At 43.8% G+C, this 19,554-nt stretch overlaps 1 protein-coding gene across 1 annotated transcript; it reads left to right on the top strand.

The window, feature by feature from the left end:
• Nucleotides 1-10,583: 10,583 nt before the first annotated feature.
• LOC134222724 (uncharacterized protein K02A2.6-like) lies at nt 10,584-13,310 on the top strand. The gene has a single exon (XM_062701887.1). It carries the CDS (start codon nt 10,584-10,586, stop codon nt 13,308-13,310), a length of 2,727 nt encoding a protein of 908 aa, XP_062557871.1.
• The last annotated feature ends 6,244 nt before the right edge of the window (nt 13,311-19,554 follow it).

The raw sequence follows: 19,554 nt of genomic DNA, 5'->3' as shown, positions 1-19,554 counted from the left end.
TATCGAGGAGTTGCGGTGTTTGATGTATCTGATAGTGGTGGATCACATTTATTCCTTAATTTCTCGGAAGATTTCACTGCTGCTGATCAACAGTAAAGATGTAATCGGGCTTCAAATGTCAGGAGGTTCATCGCCTGTGAATATTCCTTGGCGTTGAAGTCATTTGCATGTTATATTCTCATAAAATACTCAGTTAAAATATTTAATAGTTTTTATGTCATAATGATGTCATAATGGCAAACGGAAATAATTTCATGTGAACTCATACGCACAGTTGTTGTAGGATATTCTCAGTTATGGGGTTGATGGATATCCGATAGGATTTGTGATCAATTGAATCTTTCAAACGAAAGTTTGAGCAGAAAATTGGGAGTTTTTTTGTTCGCACTTGGCAGAACCCCGGCCATATAAGCAAACGAGCATATGGAGACGCATGGTGCATTTGATCATCTATGCATCAACTATTTGTGATAAATTCCATCACAACTGTTTATTAAATAATTATACCTACAAATTTTCGAGATAAATGCAGCACGTGATTCTTCGTTGTAAAATAAGGCTCCAAATGGAATCCCACATATTTTAAAAAAATATATATTAGAGGGGTTTAGAGGGGGTTAGAGGGGTTTTAGAGATGGAGGGAAAAATGGCACATGATGAAAAGTGATTTTAATTTGGAGGCAAAGGGGTACAAGCGCATATGAAATATAGTGTTGAATGATCATTGAACTCTTCATTTACAAATACACCCGATTCTGTTTTTACACGGATTTTTTTTACACGGCCGTGCAAAAAAAAATCCCATACAATTTTTTTTGCAAAGTTGCTCCATTTTGCATGATTCGTCGAGAAATCGTAAAACTTTTTACACGGATTTTCAAATTTTGAACTGAAAACTTTTTTTACACGGAACGCATCCCCCGTGTAAAAAAAGAATCGGGTGTACATCACCATATTCATGAGGGATTATTCGTTTAAAAGTGTTTGTAAATTTGAATACTAGCACCTGTCGACAACAACGCTATTTTGCTTTATAAGTAGCAGATGGTATTGTAGTCAGTATAGCTCGGCAGTATTACAATTAACCGCATCAGCCCCCGAAAGTTGATGAACTTTGGTATTTGATCATCTTCATTTATTTGGAAGGCTCATTTGCCATTTGGCGTTACAAATCATTTTACATTTTTTGTTATTCTTCTTACAATTAGAGTTAGTTTGGGTAGCCGACGTACACGCGACTGACTCGAGGTTATAGGGATTAAAAATAAACAATAGGAGAAGGAAGGGCTTTAGGGTTTTAAAATTATTGATTGCGATGTTGTTGACTTGGTTTGATGGTGGATTTTGGCATTGATCTGTAATGGAAGACAAACAAAAACAAAACACGGGAGATAACGGAAAGAAGAGGACGTTTTTAAGGGGAAATGCTACCAACAGGGGACACACAAAGAATCAAATTCCAAAATCAATCTTTTTAAAAACAAATAAATAAGGTTCATATACTCTAAATCAAGGGCCGCCAACACTTCCCTAACGAGTTTTATTTGTTTTCCTCGGACCCGGACAGTTTCAGTCAACTCAGACCTTGCTTCACGATGCTCGACACCCCCTCACACGACGTGCTCGATATCCTGATAGTTGCCGCCAGTGTTGTAAAATGTCATTTGCATTCGTTTGTATAATTTTCCCAGAACTTGTTTCAGAAGGTAGCTATCAATTCATGTTGTATGACGAACTTATAGCGGTTAAATGGGCCTACAACTTTGTCTAACGAGACTTTGCTGTAAATATGTAATCTGGGGCGTGGGAGGCAAAATGTCATTCAAATGACATTATGTCAAATGACACGTGACATTTTGGAGAGTTTTCACTCTCCAGCCTTTGATGTTATACTTAGAGCAATGTACCCTTGGTCAAAAATATAACCCTACTCAAGCGTTATGAGTACATTCAAAATTATGGAAGAAATTTTGCTTCTAAAGAAAGTTATGAGCAAATTAGTCAAATGACATGCAGATGACATTTTACAAGCCTGGTTGCCGCAGACACAGAGATTGCTTCCAGAAAGCCAAATCCGAAAGGTATGTGCGAGTAGTGATTAGACATTAGTCTACACATGGTTCAGGTATCGAAGAGACACACGTTCAACCCTTTGAACCATGGTCTCTTCGATACCTGAGGGAGAATAGAATGCAGCCATCTACCCATGTCTCCACTTTTCCATTTCCGCTGCCAACTGATCAAGGTCTCCTGATGAGCTATTGCAAAAAATTCATCAAAGGCGATTTGCCGCTCGTAAATATCGCCTTCCATAGCGCCCACCTTAGCCAGGGAGTCCGCTTTCTCATTGCCCGGAATCGAGCAATGAGAAGGGACCCATGCCATGATGATGGTATAGGAGCGTTTCGATAAAGCACTCAATGCTTTTCGTATCCCTCTCAAGAGATACGCTGAGTGCTTAACCGGCTTCATCGACCGAACAGCCTCCAGAGAACTTAGACTGTCGGTGAAAATGAAGAAGTGCTCAGCAGGAAGTATTGCAATATAGTCCAGTGCGTAGTATAAAGCTGCTAGTTCAGCAATGTATACTGAACATGGCTTCTGCAATTTGAAGGAGGCGCTATGTAAATTGTTGTAGACACCGAAACCAGTGGAATCCTCAAATTTTGATCCATCTGTAAAAAAAAACCTTTTGTCTGCGCTGACATGCCCGTACTTGTTTGCAAATATTCTAGGTATCACCATCAAGCTTTTGTCCCTTTTAAGAGGGAGACAGCGTGGATTGGACTCACGATCAATACTAGCAAAACGAAGTACATGGTCACTGGCAATCAACGTGGGTTCATTAGTGGTGGTGGTAGCGAAATGGTGCTGGATTGTGAAAAATTTGAAGTGGTAGAAGAATTTGTGTATCTTGGAACATTAGTGACGTGCGATAATGATGTTACCCGCGAGGTAAAAAGGCGTATTGCAGCTGCAAATAGGGCTTATTACGGACTTCGTGACCAGCTGAAGTCCCGTAGTCTGCAAACAAAAACAAAACTCGCGCTGTATACTACTCTGATTCTTCCGGTGGCTTTATACGGCCATGAGACATGGACGTTAAAGGAGGCTGATCGGAGAGCTCTCGGAGTGTTTGAGCGTAAGATGCTGCGGACAATACTCGGCGGTAAACAGGAGAACGGTATCTGGCGGCGTCGCATGAATCACGAATTGTACCAGGCGTATAAAGGGCTGGATATTATTAAGCTTATACAACACGGCAGACTACGGTGGGCTGGTCACGTTGTTCGTATGCCAGAAGAACGTCAAGCGAAGATAATATTTAGTAGAGAACTCGGAAGAGGCCGCAGGCTTCGTGGAAGGCCGCGTACACGATGGCTTTTTGCAGTTGAAGAGGACCTGAGGGCGCTCAATGTTCAGGGCGACTGGAAGCGATTGGGCCAGGATCGAGTCCAGTGGAGAAGGATACTCCATTCGGCGTAGGTTCATCGAAGAGCTGTAGCCCATCAAGTATCAAGTAAGTCACCATCGATCGATGGGAACCGGATATTTCATGAATGTCCTATTTCATGGTTGTATCAAAAACTACAGCGGAACTGTGGGAATGGGAGAAGTTATCACGATTGGTGTTAACCGGAGAGGGGCTACCTCCAACGTCATGTACCTGTGTAGTACACATTCATAAAAAAAAGTTTGAGGATTACGTTCAAGCAGCTTCTCGAAATTCTCAATGACCAATGGGTTTAGTATCTCACAACGAATGAGGAAGCGGAGTGATAATTCCGCGAAACGATCGGCAAGAGGAAGTACTCCCGCAAGTACTTCTAGACTCATCGTATGAGTCGAGTTCATGCAACCTAACGCGATGCGGAGACATCGGTACTGAATCCGTTCAATTTTTAGTATGTGCGTCTTCGCCGCGGACTGAAAACAAAAACTACCATACTCCAAGACCGAAAGTATGGTTGTTCGATACAACCTAAGAAAATCTTCCAGGTGGGCTCCCCACCATGTACCGGTTATTGTACGCATGAAGTTTTGTGTCAGATACACAATGTGCTTCCCGAAGGTGCATTTGGAATCGAACCAGACCCCGAGGTATTTAGAAGACATGCTGTGAGTGATTGTCTTACCCATGAGTTGAAGCGGGAACTTTGCCGGCTTATGCTTTTTTGAAAAGACAACCATCTCAGTTTTCTCCGGAGAGAATTCGATACCCAACTTTAAAGCCCAAGTAGACAAATTGTCCAAAGTATCTTGCAATGGTCCTTGCAGATCAACCGCTGTTGGCCCCGAAACGGATACAACACAATCATCAGCAAGCTGTCTTAACGAGCAATTTGGCATGAGACATTCATCAATGTCTCTGACGTAAAAATTGTAAAGAAGGTGGCTTAAACATGAGGCCTGAGGGAGACCCATGGAGCTAACTCGTGAAGTTGCCGAGTCACCACGAGAAAAACTCACACGCTTCTCTGACAACAGATTGTACAAATAGTTGTTCAAAATTGGCCAAAGTCCACACTCGTGGAGTTTGTCGGATAAGATATCGACGCAAACTGAATCAAAAGCCCCCTTAATGTCCAAAAACACTGAGCCTATTTGCTCTTTATGAGAGAAGGTGAGTTGAATTTCTGAAGTAAGCAACGCAAGACGCATTAGACTCAACGCTATCGCCTAGCCGATGAAGAAGGATCTTCTCCAACAGCTTCCGAAGACACTATAGCATCGCGATAGGACGATACGAATTACAATCGGACGCGGGTTTGCCAGGCTTTTGAATGGCTATGACTCGCACTTCCCTCCAATCATCCGGAACAATATTCATTTCTAAGAATTTATTGAATAGGTTCAATAAGCGCCTCTTCGCGACGACTGAGAGGTTTTTCAGCAATTTAAACCTGATTCTATCCATCTCCGGTGCAGAATTGTTACATGAAAAAAGAGCGAGTGAGAATTCAATCATCGAAAAGGCTCGATCCATGGCACCACTGCTGTCAGCTGAAGTGACCCGAAGCATTCGCTCTACTGGAACGGAATCTGGACAGACCTTCTTAGCGAAATCAAATATCCACCGTGGTGAACTTTCGCGATCCTCGTTAACCGACGACGCGTTACGCATTCTTCTACCGACGGACCAAAGTGTCTTCATTGAGGTCTCACGCGACAGACCCTGGACGAAGAGTCTCCAATAGCCGCTTTTCTTCGCCTTGACCAGCTTCTTGAACTGGTCCTCAAGCGCAATATAACGCTTATGTAGTACGACCGAACCATGTTTTCGAAAATCCTTAAACGCTATGGATTTCTCGCGATAGAGCTGTGTACACTCGCCATCCCACCACGGACTGGATGGCTTCCTACGGACCGAAACTCCTGGCACCGGCCGGCGTTGTGCCTGGAGAGCGCTGTTAAGAATCAATTCGGACAAAAACTGGTACTCTTCCCGCGGTGGAAGTACGTCTACCGACTGTTCACCGACAACAATTGCCTCAGCATATTTGCCCCAGTCAATGTGCTTCGTGAGGTCATACGCGATGTCGACCGGAGGAGGCTGGTATGTTCCATTGGAGATTGATATTTCGATTGGCAAATGATCACTACCATGGGGATCCTGGACAACCCTCCACGTGCAGTCAAGGGATAGTGAGCTCGAACATATTGAAAGATCTAATCGGCTATCTTTCGTCGAAGGTGCCACTCGTGTAACTTCTCCAGTATTAAGAATTGTCATGTTGAAGTCGTCGCAGAGGTCGTATATCAGAGATGAACGGTTGTCGTCGTACAGTTCCCCCCAGCCTGTTCCATGAGAGTTGAAATCTCCCAAGAGCAACCGTGGCTCGGGCATTACCGAGCAGATGTGTGGAAGACACCTGACATGCGACTGCTTCGGTGCCTGACATCGGTGCAAGATCGACTCTATAGAAGGAGTGCTGTTTTCTGATCCCTAACAGTACCCCTCCATGTCTATCTGCACGATCTCGGCGAATGATGTTAAATTCTGGAAAATGGAGGTTCACATCGGGTGTTAGCCATGTTTCGCACAAAGCAAAAACATCGCATTGTAATTTGTTAACTAAAAATTTAAAAATATCTAATTTGTGAAAGATGCTTCGACAGTTCCACTGTAGAACCGAAATCGTATTAACCTCGTTGACCTTGCTAGCCATCGAAGGATACGAATGTTTCAAGTAGGGGCATTTTGGAAGCCAGCTGCTTCAAAAGGGGAGTCAAAAGAGATAGAACTGATTTAACCATGTTTGTCACATGGTCAGAAGCGTTGAAGAAGTTGAGGATGAAATCCACGATGCCAGCAAACATGAACATTGGAGCATCCTGGGATTGATCTCGATGCCCAGCAGCTGACGGAGAAATTGAAAAAGTAGGAACATCAGGGATTTTAGATGTCCCCGGAAGGGGCGGAAAGTCCTGTTCTTCCTGGAGAAAGACTCTAGGAGCTGAACGTCTATGCATAATTCCACTTACCTTCGATTTTGCCATGTTGGCTTGGGGAACACTGCGTGGGAGTTTTCGAGGTTTTTTCGAGGGTCTCTGGCTCTGTTTTCCTCGTTTCCTCGATGCCCCTTTGAAAACAAAGGACACTCCTTCGCCAACTTCAGAGTCAGAAGCTTGATCATCAATTGACAGAGACGAGTAAATGTTATCTGCTTCAACAGGCGAAGCGGGCTTTTTCAGCATCTCGGCGTAGCTTCGTCGAGAACGCTGCTGTAGAGACCGCTTCTGGTATTCTCGTCGCTGTATGTACGTAGGGCAAGCGGTGAGAGCATGCGGAGGGCCTTCGTTGCAATAAACGCGCTGTTTTGCATGCACCGTCCTCATGTTTTTCCCCGCACGATGCACAGCGAGGTTTTTTGTAGCAGTACTGAGCGGTGTGGCCCAGCTGCTTGCAATTAACGTAGTTCATCACCCTCGGCACATACAGCCGAACAGGCAATCGAAGTTTGCCAATCACCACAAAATCAGGCAACGCAGACCCGGAAAAGGTAACGCAAAAGGAGTCAGAAGCCAAGTAGACCTTTTTCTCTCCCTCCTGCGACACCGAATGCATTTGCCTGCAATCCAGTATCGGGACAGGAGGAAGCGAACGGTTTTGAACTGGCCGACGCCATGAAGTATATCTTCGGTGGCCTTCGGTGACCACGCCCGCGATCTCGATTGCCTGACTCGGCAAATACACTTTATATTCAAGCGTAAACAGCTGACAGGAAACAATCTCGTTAGCCTGCTTACGATCACCAACAGTGACCCTCAACTTGTTGGAACCGACCATGTCGATGGTGGTTACCGACGAGAAGCGCTTTTCCAGATCCTTACTGATCTGATTAATATTCAATCGTTTTTCTTTGGGTCGAAAGAAAACAACGTATGGCCCGTTAAAGTCGGGAGGGTAGGCCTTCTGGCGGGGGGTCGTACCAGTGTTGCTGATATCCATTTTGGTTTGGCTCGGAACACCAGAACGCAATAAATTATCATCGGACTGGGTATACGATATACGACCCCCGCCGTCTTCGCCTTCGTGCATTGCGGAAACTATTCCGCTGCAGCGAGGCACACAAAATTTTTAACGAACCTTATCACAAGTAGAGAGAAAACTAATACTAATAATACTGAAAAACACTACAGGGAGGGTAAATGAGAGAATCTAACTACTACCTACTAACTAACTAAAATAAAACTATCATAAAGTTATCGACTAGGATTGGAAAAGGGGGAAACAACGAGGGAAAAATTATAATACTCAACTTCTATTGACGACAGCTGCACAGCACCACAGTACGCACCAGATGAAAGCACGTGGCACGAACGGGACCAACCACAAGAGACTTATGTATTAGTCTTCGCACCAACCACTTGCAGCGAACGCTCCGTCTGGGCTGCGATGGCGGTTATGATCGGTGTCTGCTGCTTTCTGCTCGCACGATAGGTAGGGACAGCATGGAGCGATTAAGCTTGGCTCGATGAACTGACGCGCGTAATGACGCTGATATACTTCGCGCACGTGATTTTTTTTTTTAAGAAAAAAACGAAAAACTTCTCACGGGTACTTAATAGCGTCGCTAAAAAGTCCCGCTTCTTAGTCTAGCTAAAGATCTTGGTCACTTCACACTTTCTCACGGTAAAAAACCTAATACACGAGGGAAAAACCGGAACAGGACCCAGAGGTACAAGACTAACGTCTGTCTCGCAAGGTAGCTCGTCAAAGAAATGATCAAAATAAATGTTGTTAAACATTTTCAATTATGTGATAACATCATTTAGAATTGTTCTGATGTTCGATTCCATAACGACTCGTTGTGTCGGTTTTACCCTCATGTGGTGTCGATCTTACCCGCGCCCCAGCTGCTGTTTGGACTGGAAGATGGACTGTTCGCGTTTCCATCATAAATCAAATTCTATCAAGAAATATTGTCCTGAGACCTCATGGACTGATGCATGAAGAGCCAAAGTATGCTTGTATGAAATTTCTAGACCGGAAAATTGTTTCATAGATTGGGGAACTGTAAAGTGGCTTAAGGTGTCGGTTTTACCCACTTTTCCCCTACGAAAGTTTGAGCAGAAAAATGGGATTTTTTTTGGCGCTTGGCAGAACCCCGGCCATATAAGCAAACGAACATATGGAGACGCATGGTGCATTTGGGCATGTATGCATCTTGTGATGTTATCGATCATTTAGTAATGTGCGTTCGATCATTTAGTAGTTTGTCTATAACTCTTTCCAGAAGCTGAATTTCAAAATGTGTTGTATGGTGGACTTCTAGTGCGAAGGTTTTTCTACAACATTGCCTAATAGTTCGTTGTTAGAGTTCAACTAATAAGGAAGTTATAGCGCTAGTTGCAGTAATTTAAACTAAATGATTGGAATTTTGTTATCATTTAGTCTAAGTTACTGAAACTATTGCTACGACTTCATACCTAGTGAAATTCAAACAACGAACCATTTGGAAAAGTTGTAGAAAAACCTTTGCACTAGAAGTCCACCATACCACACATTTTAAAATTTAGCTTTTGAAATGACTTGTCATAAGACGAGTTTGTACAATCCCATTGAATTCCACCACTTAATTGTATCTTGACAGATTCGTATTTCGACCTCAACAGTAAGGTCGTCTTCAGTGTCTCGTACTTGACTCGACTTAGTCGATAGTCGAGTCAAGTACGAGACACTGAAGACGGCCTTACTGTTGAGGTCGAAATACGTATCTGTCAAGATACAATTAAGTGGTGGAATTCAATGGGATTGTACAAACTCGTCTTATAACAAGTGAAGACATTCTACTAAAAAGCTCAAAATAATTTTCTTAACAAAATTCTGAAATGAGTTATTGACAAGCTACTAAATGATCGAACGTAAATTACTTAATGATCAATAACATCCTTTTCCATCACAACTGTTTATTAAATAATTATACAAATTTCCGAGATAAATGCAGCACGTGATTCTTCGTTGCAAAATAAGGCTCAAAATGAAATGCCACATACTTTAAAAACATATATTACAGGGATTTTAGAGATGCAAGGAAAAATGCCTGGGAGCTCAAAAGTTGTGATCCACCCGATCAACCAAGTCCAGAAAGATGTATACGTGCATCGCTAAACATCCCAGCAGGTCAATTGAGTCGATAGGATTTCACTTAACACTTTTACTAGCTACTACAGGCCATTATGGCTCTTCAAACCGGCATGGAGTTCAGAACGTGCGATCTACCCGATCAACCAAATCCTGAACGATGTACAGTCAGTGCTCAACTTCCGAGCAAATCAGACGTATTTTTGCGTCATATCGTCGCGGAAATCGATTGATTTTTTTTTTTTTCAAATAGTACGTAAAAACATTTTTTTTTGCCGCGGGTTTTTCGTTGCCAACGTGAAGTGATGTCCGCAAAGAAGCGCCGCGAAAACACATTCCGCATCGATTATGAGAATGTGCCGAAAAAGCCATCGTCAGAGGAGGTTCACCAATTTGTTGGTGTCACGCTGGGCCTTAAACGAGAAGATCTCATGCGAATTCAATACAACCGCAATCTTGGAGTTGCTTTTGTCAAGGCTGCTTCTCTAGAGATAGCACAAAAGGTTGTCGAAGAAAATGACAATACACACGAGCTCACTGTGGACGGAAATATATACAAAATACGCTTGGTGATGGAGGGTGGAGCGGTGGAAGTAAAGCTCTTCAACCTCTCCGAGGACGTCACGAACGACAAAATCGCCAGATTCCTAATAGCGTACGGAGGGATACTATCAATCCGAGAAGAGCTGTGGGATGAGAAGCATCATTTCGCTGGGCTCCCGACTGGCGTTCGAGTGGCACGGATGATAGTAAAAAAGAACATACCTTCCTATGTCTCTATCGATTGTGTGCTATCACGTGGTTTTCAAGATGTTACATCGAGGCAACCTACCCAGCCTATCAGAGATCCACCTAGCAACAGTGGTTACCAACTACACTTGTTTATTCAATAAAACATTCATTCTGTATTTTCCTATCGAACAAGACGAACGTTTATTTAATCTGTTCGATACAGAACAATTGGCGACGAAAGGATTTCAAACCTACAAGCAAAATGGAAGGATTTGCTCCGCCCAAGTTTTCTTTTGGAGATCAATGGGAGATGTATCAAGAACGTTTAGAGCAATATTTCCTAGCCGTGGATTTAGAAAATGAGCGTAGATCCGCTATACTTCTTACCTCGATTTCGCTAGAAGTTTATCAAACGGTAAAGAACATCTGCCATCCAGAGAAACCAAATGCTAAGTCCTATGAAGAGCTGTGTGCGTTGTTGAAGGAAAGATTCTGTCCGGCGATAATTACTTATCGGGAGCGAACATCGTTTTATAGAGCAAGGCAAGAATCTGGAGAAAGCGTACAAGAATGGTACGTTCGCTTGAAGAAACTATCCTTGAATTGTGATTTTAAAGAACATTTGGATCATGCACTGAAGAACATTTTTGTGACGGGACTACAACCCGGTCCGATTTTTGAACGGTTGTGTGAAGAGGAAGACAATGTTTCATTGGAGAATTTGCTCAAGATTGCGGTGAAAAGGGAAGCCACATTAAAAAACCGAACATTGCTGGAAGTTAATAAGATTAACGAGAAGAAGACAAGTTATGGTTCGAAGCCGGCGAAGAAAGTTAGTTCGGCGACATGTTTTGCGTGCGGAAAGAATAACCATGATTTTAGAAGTTGTCAGTATCGAAGTTATGTATGCAAGATTTGCAAAGAGAAAGGCCATATTGCCGTGGTTTGTCCGAAGAAACAGAAAGCGTTTTTCAAGAAGGATCAAACGGTCAATCACTTGGAAGTCAACTCTGTTAGCTGTTCTGAGCCGTATTACGTGGATATTGCAGTTAATGGACGAATGACAAGATTTGAAATGGATACTGGATCACCAATAACGATTATCTCTGAGACGTTTTACCGCAATAATTTCGGAGAATTTACACTTCATCCGTTCCGTGGGAAGTTGGTGTTCTATACAGGAGGTGAAGCTACACCGAAGGGAGCTTTTGAAGCTGTTTTATGTTATCAAGGTCGACAAGCGGTTGGTCAAATTGTGGTAATTGAAGGAGGGCGCAATCCGTTGATTGGACGTGATTTTATTGGAGAGTTGCTTCACTGCAAAACAAACAAACTTGACACGGAGTCGAGTGACTGTCAGGAAGTTCAACTGAAAACTATTTTGAATGAATATCAAGAATTGTTCGATGGATCATTGGGTTGTTATAAGCATTCTAAAATCAACTTGCTATTGAAACCTGATGCTGTACCGAAGTTTGTTAAACCTCGAAAAATACCGATTTCGTTTCAAGCTAAGGTTGAAGAGGAACTGGATGTAGAGAAGACTGGTATTATTACTAAGGCTGAGATTGCAGAGTGGGGAACCCCGTTAGTTCCTGTTTTAAAGAAAGACAAGTCAATTCGTTTGTGCGCAGATTATCGAGTAACTGTCAACCCGTTTCTGGAAGATAAGCGATACCCTATGCCTGTTGTGGAAGATTTGTTCGACGCGTTGCAAGGTGGAAAGTTATTTTCGAAACTGGATTTGAAATCGGCGTACAATCAGCTAGAGCTTGAGGAAGAATCGAGAAAAATGTTGGCATGGAGTACTCACAAAGGAATATATTATGTGAACCGTTTGCCGTTTGGTACTAAACCAGCCTGTGCAATATTTCAAGAAGTTCTGGAAAAGTTATTGCAGGAATGCCCCGGGTGTATCAATTTCTTGGATGACGTTTTAGTAACTGGTGCAACTGTGAGCGAACATCTCAAGAATTTAGCAAGAGTGTTGAGTAAGCTTTTAGAAGCCGGATTTCGACTAAATCGTGAGAAATGTGAGTTTTTCAAAGAAAGAATGCAATTTCTGGGACACATTATTGACGGTGATGGACTGCATAAGGATCCGGAAAAGGTTCGCGCTATAATGGATGTTCCAAGACCAGAGAATGTCAAGGCACTAAGAGAATTTCTCGGAATGGTAACGTATTATTCGAAATTTATTCCGAACATCTCAGCAATACTGAGCCCTTTGTATCAATTACTTAAGAAGGACAAACGGTATGATTGGTCTTCTGAATGTGACGTGGCGTTTGAAACTGTAAAACAGATATTATGTTCGGATAATGTGCTGGTGCCGTATAATCCTGAATTGCAGGTTAAGTTAATTACCGATGCGTCTGGCAAAGGAATCGGAGCTGTACTCTTACAAGTGTTTCCTGATGGTAGTCAACGGCCAATAACGTTCATTTCAAGAGTTCTCAAATCTCACGAACAAGATTATTCTCCATTGGATATGGAAGCGTTGGCTGTTTATTATGCGGTTCGAAGATTGAGCAGTTATCTTCTTGGAAAAAGCTTCACGATTTTGACGGATCATCAACCACTTGTGTCGTTATTTGGACGAAAGGGAATTCCGGATATGGTGTTCGGAAAGTTACAACGTTTGGCTGTTTTTCTCTCAAATTACGAATATGAGATCAAGTACATTAAAGGAGTTAGCAACAAAGTAGCTGATTTCTTGTCTCGATCACCAGTTCAATGCTGTGACGATGAAGTTGAAGATGATGAAGAAGTTATGTTTCTGCAGTATATTGAATCTGAAACGAGGTCATTGGTCGAACGGAAACAGCTTATAATTGAATCAAGGCGGGATCCTGTAGTAAGCCGTGTAGTGCGTTACGTTAAGACCGGATGGCCTGGTAAAGTTGACGATCCTGAATTGAAGAAATATTTTGTAAGGACGAACTCGTTGTTGAAGAAGGCGTTCTTATGTGGGGCTACCGTATTATAGCACCTATGAAGCTAAGGTCATTTTTGCTGCAAGAACTACATTCAACTCATCTTGGAATTGTCAAAATGAAATCGCTGGCTCGAAACTATTTCTGGTGGCCAAGTATCGACAAGGAGATAGAAGATATGGGAAAAAGATGTGAATCTTGTATCCAGTACAGACCAGATACTAAAAACTCATCGATTTCTCCATGGAAGTTATGTTCTCGTCCGTTTGAAAGAATTCATATCGATCACTTGTTCCTGAAAGAGACAAATTTTCTTATCGTCACTGATAGTTACTCGAAGTGGGTTGAATGCTACTTGGTTCGTTCACTATCTACTAAAGAAACAATTGAGAAGCTGGAAGATTGTTTTGCAAGATTTGGTAACTGTGATACCCTGGTTTCTGATAATGGAAGGTCTTTTACGGCGAAAGAATTTCAAGATTTTGCGATGAAAAGGAATTCGTCATTTACCGTCAGCACCGTATTATAATAGTCCTTGCTCAAATGGTGCTGCAGAAAATGCAGTCAAAACTTTTAAATATGCTGTGAAGAAGATGTTATTCGATAACTGCAATCGTGGCAAATCAATTTCAACAGTAATGAATGCACACCTTCAGATGTATCGGGCTACACCACATTGCACCACGAACGAGACGCCGTTTAAACTAATGTTTGGACGAGAAATGAAAACCCGATTCGATGTTCTACGAAGAGATCCAAATGTAAACCATTTTGCGAAGACTTGGAAAATTAATGAGCGGAAGAAGGAAGTGCGTTTCGCTATTGATGAGGTAGTATATGCAAGAGACTATCGTGATCCTGAACGACAACGATGGATCAAGGCAAAAGTTGTGCGGAAGAAAGGGGATAAGTTATACGAATGCTATTCTAAGGAATTGGGTACGATAGTACGAAGATCACATCAAATTCTGAAATACGATTATGATGATTACGAGGAGAAAGAAGTTGCCCGTGGAGAAATAGTATGTGAAGCATTACCTATTCCCAATGAAGAGTACTTATCAGCAGAAGACGATGATACTTTACAAGTACAACAAGATCAACTCCAACCAGATCAACCGTAACGAGGTCATTATCGTGCAGATGGAGTTTACGTCACAAGAAGTAGTCGGATGGTACGAGTTCCAAGTAGGAATTAGCTTACGGGGAAGATGTGCTGTCACGTGGTTTTCAAGATGTTACATCGAGGCAACCTACCCAGCCTATCAGAGATCCACCTAGTAACAGTGGTTACCAACTACACTTGTTTATTCAATAAAACATTCATTCTGTATTTTCCTATCGAACAAGACGAACGTTTATTTAATCTGTTCGATACAGAACAGATTGCGAAACCACTCAAGTGGCGTACTATGGACAGCAGCAAAGTTGCAGGCACTGTAGCGAATCCGTGCATAATGGCATCTCGTGTGTGCAGAATAAAAAAACTGTTGCTGCAAAAGCTGGCGGCATGCAACACATCCTATGCAGATGTCGCCAAAAACACGCAAAACACACGATCAAAAATTGCCGCTCCGAAGCAAGCCACTCCGAGGCAAACCGCCCCAAAGCTACCCAACTCGACCGCTCATCCGAACCCATCGACAAATACAGCACCATCCACCATTGAAGTCATTGAAGTTTCAGATAGAGCGGCCAAGAAAAAGAGGCGTAGCAATCGATTCTGCGCTGTAGTAACGATTGACATCAAAAACGCTTTTAATAGTGCCAGCTGGGAGGCCATCGCCGCAGCGCTGCACGGTGTGCGGGTTCCTGACTACTTGTGTAGAATCCTGGAAAGTTACTTTCAGAACCGGATCCTGGTTTACGAAACGAATTCGGGGCAGAAGTCGATTAGAGTTACGGCAGGTGTTCCGCAAGGTTCCATACTAGGCCCAACGCTGTGGAACATTATGTACAATGGAGTTCTAAAACTGAAGTTGCCCAAAGGCGTGAATGATTTTCGGATTCGCGGACGATGTCGGCCTTACAATAACCGGAGAGTCGTTGGAAGAAGTAGAAATGCTGGTGGCGGAAACGACCGACGCAGTTGAAAACTGGATGAACGGAGTCAAGCTGCAGCTAGCTCACCACAAAACAGAAGTGATGCTGGTTAGCAACTGCCGAGAGATCCAGCGGATCCAGATTACCGTAGGAGGGCACAACATACCGTCCGTGCGGGCTTTGCGGCATCTAGGAGTGATGATCGACGACCGGTTGAATTTCAACACCCATGTGGACTATTCCTGCGAAAAGGCGGCTAAAATGGTCAGTGCGTTTGCAAGGATCATGCCGAACGTGGGTGGTCCTAAAAGCAGCAGTAGACGTCTTCTGGCAGCAGTATCATCCTCGATACTGAGGTACGGAGCTCCAGCCTGGGGAGCTGCGCTCAAGACGAAACGTAACCGCAGAAAGTTGAACAGCGTGTTTCGCCTTATGGCCGTTCGAGTCGCGAGTGCGTACCGAACCATTTCCTCGGAGGCAGTTTGCGTTATCGCAGGGATGATTCCAATCTGCATAACCCTAGCAGAGGATATCGAGTGTTACCAACGGAGAGATACCAGAAATGTGAGGAAGACGGTGAAACTGGACTCTATGGTGAAGTGGCAGCAGGAGTGGGACAATGCGGATAATGGAAGGTGGACCCATCGGCTCATCCCCAATGTGTCGACGTGGGTGTATAGGGAGCATGGTGAGGTGAACTTTTACCTTACACAGTTCCTGTCCGGACACGGTTGTTTCCGCCAATATTTGCACCGGTGTGGCCATGCGGCATCGCCATTCTGCCCGGCGTGTATTAACGTAGAGGAGACTCCAGAGCACGTGATATTCGACTGCCCGAGACTTGCGGAGGCACGTAGTAAACTGTCTGCCATAAGGGCGGACAACATCGCAGAGCGAATGTGTCGCGATGAAGGTACGTGAAATGCGATAAGCAGAGTCGTAACGCAAATACTGTCAGAGCTGCAGCGTCGATGGAGAAGGGACCAGCAAGTAAGCGTCGGTTTGGAGGGAAATCCAGCACAGTGAGCAGTGTTTGGTCTCGAGTCGTCGGGGCGCCAGCGAACCGGAAGTCTTCTGCCAACCGGAATCGTCGGACCGACCTCGGCACTCGAAACTCAAACCTGCTGAAGAAAGAAGAAAGAAGAAGGAAGTGCTTCGGGTATGTAGGGCACCGCCAGTGCGGACGTCATCCACCACCGGAACTGTCGGACCACCTCTGCAACCCGAAGACGAAGTCGGCGCAATGCGCGAAAGCGTTCCCTGCGATAGCCGCCGGTAGTCGGGGCACCATCAGTGCGGAAGTTTCCTTCACTGGAACTGGTGGACCACCCTCGACGCCGGGGGAAGTCAGGAGGATTCGAGTGAGGAAGTTTGTGGCACAACCGCCGAGGGATCGAGACAACGTAGCAGTGGATCTCAGCAAGCCAGTCGGCGAACTAGCCTAAGCTAGGGGCCGGAATTTTAGAAGAAGTGCATGAGCACAGCCCCTCCCCCCCCACGCTGGTAGTCACAGCATCCCGTGGTCCCGGGGGGATCGAGGCAAGGAGGATAAGGGACCCGGTTTATCCGGGGGGCACATTTTTAGCAGGCCGGGAGGAGCCCATCCCTTTTCGCCTTCGAACATAGTGTGGATGCTCGAGCACACTGGTTCAGAAGCCCCCAAAACGTGCGTTTTTTTAGTTTTCGACCTGAAAACAACATTTTAGAGTCATGGTGTCTTCAGAAGAGTTGAAGGATATTTCTTGGGCTTTTTTTTGATAAGAAAATATCAATGACCTATCCACATTGAAGGGCGGTTTGGAATAAAAAAATTACGCAGATGTACAAAAGCAGTGGTTGTTCTCTGCAATGTTATAAAGAATGTGAATTGGAACATCTTTTCTGAAGACACAATATTGGACAAACGGTTTTGTAAGGAATTAGAGCACGTTTTGTATGAATGACCCCCAAAAATCATATTTTGGGCATAGCTTTTTTGCAAATGATTTTAGCGCAATGGTTCATTCTAGAAAGTTGTGCATAATGACAAAAAACATGTTTGTCTAGAAGACTACTTTGATCTATCTTGAAACCTGTCAAAGTTATTAAGGAATCTTTAGAAAAAATAGTCAATTTTTACATCAACACACCATGAAAAGCGGCAAGAGGCGGCAAGCCAAACAGCCACCATCTGAAAGATTCGGTTTTAAGCTACCGAATGCACAATGTTTTGTTTTGTTCCGTCGTGTTCCACTATGGTTTTGAATCAACTTAAAAAAGTCCTTAAGGTCACTCCTGACGGAATCCAAGATTAAAAGTGTTCGCGTTTACAGAGAGAAAGATTTTTCAATGACACTCTTGCCTACTATATGCGCCACCGTACTGAGCATGTGAATCTAATCGGAGACTTCAACTGTGTGATACGACAACGAGATTCAACAGGGTATAATATAAGCCCCTAACTGCAAGCCACCGTTCAGCAGCTTCAGCTTCATGACGTGTGGCTAAAACTTCGTTCCGTGATGATGGACATACCTATATAACAGCGAATTCTTCGTCTCGGCTTGATCGACTGTATGTCAGCTGTATTTCCGCCTTGTATTCTGAGACAAATAGAGAAAACGAACCAGCTGGAGAATTTCAGTGCGACCAGATCGTCCCGAGAGATGATCCTACAAATGAGGCGTGTATGGCGGCGATCACCACTGCAGATATATGGACTGCAATCAAATCTAGTGCGTGTTTTTGAAGTGATTCACCGTGAACTAAATCTAGTGTTGAAGGAGGCGCTCACTTCAAACTTTTCATCGAAATTCGTCGACGGTGTCATAGTCTTAGTGAAGAAGAAAGGAACTGGTAACACTGTTGGCTCCTACCGGCCAATATCACTACCTAACTTTGACTATAAGCTTCTCTCACGAATATTAAATGTATGTCTCGAAAGTGTGATGGAAGCTCACCACATACTAGCAACGCACAGAAATGCTCAAATGCGCGTAACAATATCTTCCAAGCAACGCTGTCCCTAAAAAGATAGAATTGCTCAGCTGCGTGCGCAGTAGCAGACGGGGAAGCTCGTAAGCTACGACATCGACCATGCCTTCGACAGAGTAAGGCACTCTTTTCTCATCGAGAACATGCGCTCGCTCGGCATTAATCCCGAATTAGTCACTCTACTGTCAAGAATCTCAGCACTCTCCTCATCACGTCTACTGATAAACGGTCATCTAACGTCAGCGTTTCCCATTCAACGGTCGGTGAGACAGGGGGACCCAATCTCAATGCATTTGTTTGTATTACACCTACACCCTTTGGTAGCTTAGCTTCTCTCGAGCGTGAGTGCGACACCGATTTGCTAGTGGCGTACGCCGATGATATCAGTGTAATAACCACATCGGTGCAAAAAATTCAAGCAATGCGTGACTTATTTTTGCGATTTGGAAGAGTATCAGGTGCCGTTTTGAACCTTCGGAAAACAACATCCATTGACGTCGGCTGGGTCCAAGAGAATAGTTGGAATGAGGACTGGTTGAAGACCGAAAACAATATCAAAATATTAGGTATTGTATTTGCGAATTCTGTGCGTAGCATGGTCTCCCTCAACTGGGATGGTTTGGTGGGAAAAGTTTCACAGCAAATATGGCTGAATTCGATGCGCACGCTCACACTACAATAGAAAATTATTCTTGTCAACACGTTCATCATGTCGAAGGTCTGGTATCTCTCATCAGTACTTCCAATATACAGCATCCATACAGCCAAGATTACATCAACTGTTGGTATCTTCTTGTGGAGAGGACAGGCTGCTCATGTTCCGATGATGCAGCTAGCGAGGCCACGGGATCAAGGTGGCTAGTCGCCCTTAAATCAAAATCTATGTTAATCAACCGACATACCAAGGAAATAGATTCCATCCCATACTATAACTCATATCTCGGCCACGTAAATCTCAATACTCCCCCTGCTGATCTTCCTTGCCTAAGAACGTGGGAGCAGAAGGCTTACTTCAGCTCAACGCAGTATGTGGTACCTGTTGGTCAACGAAAAAGTCGAACACAGACAGCTCTGGCATACCATTCGACGAGTGGATACTGAGCAGTGCGCTCACTGTAATGCAGCAGTAGAAACATTAAAACACAAATTCAGTGAGTGCCATCGGGTGACGAGAGCGTGGGCGCACATGCAAAGTAGAGTAGAGTGGGGCAAGAGTACGCACTTAGTTTTCAATCGTTCATGTGGCCCTTATGAAGCAAGCTTCTGCATATCAAATCAGTG

Source organism: Armigeres subalbatus, chromosome 3, assembly GCF_024139115.2.
Source record: "Armigeres subalbatus isolate Guangzhou_Male chromosome 3, GZ_Asu_2, whole genome shotgun sequence".
In the NCBI taxonomy this organism is placed as follows: domain Eukaryota; kingdom Metazoa; phylum Arthropoda; class Insecta; order Diptera; family Culicidae; genus Armigeres; species Armigeres subalbatus.
The sequence above is the reverse complement of the archived record's forward strand: the minus strand, read 5'-3'. Positions and strand labels throughout refer to the sequence as shown.

What these genes read in the sequence shown, in the direction of transcription:
- LOC134222724 (XM_062701887.1), top strand. Translation starts at nt 10,584, where the DNA reads ATGGAAGGATTTGCTCCGCCCAAGTTTTCTTTTGGAGATCAATGGGAG.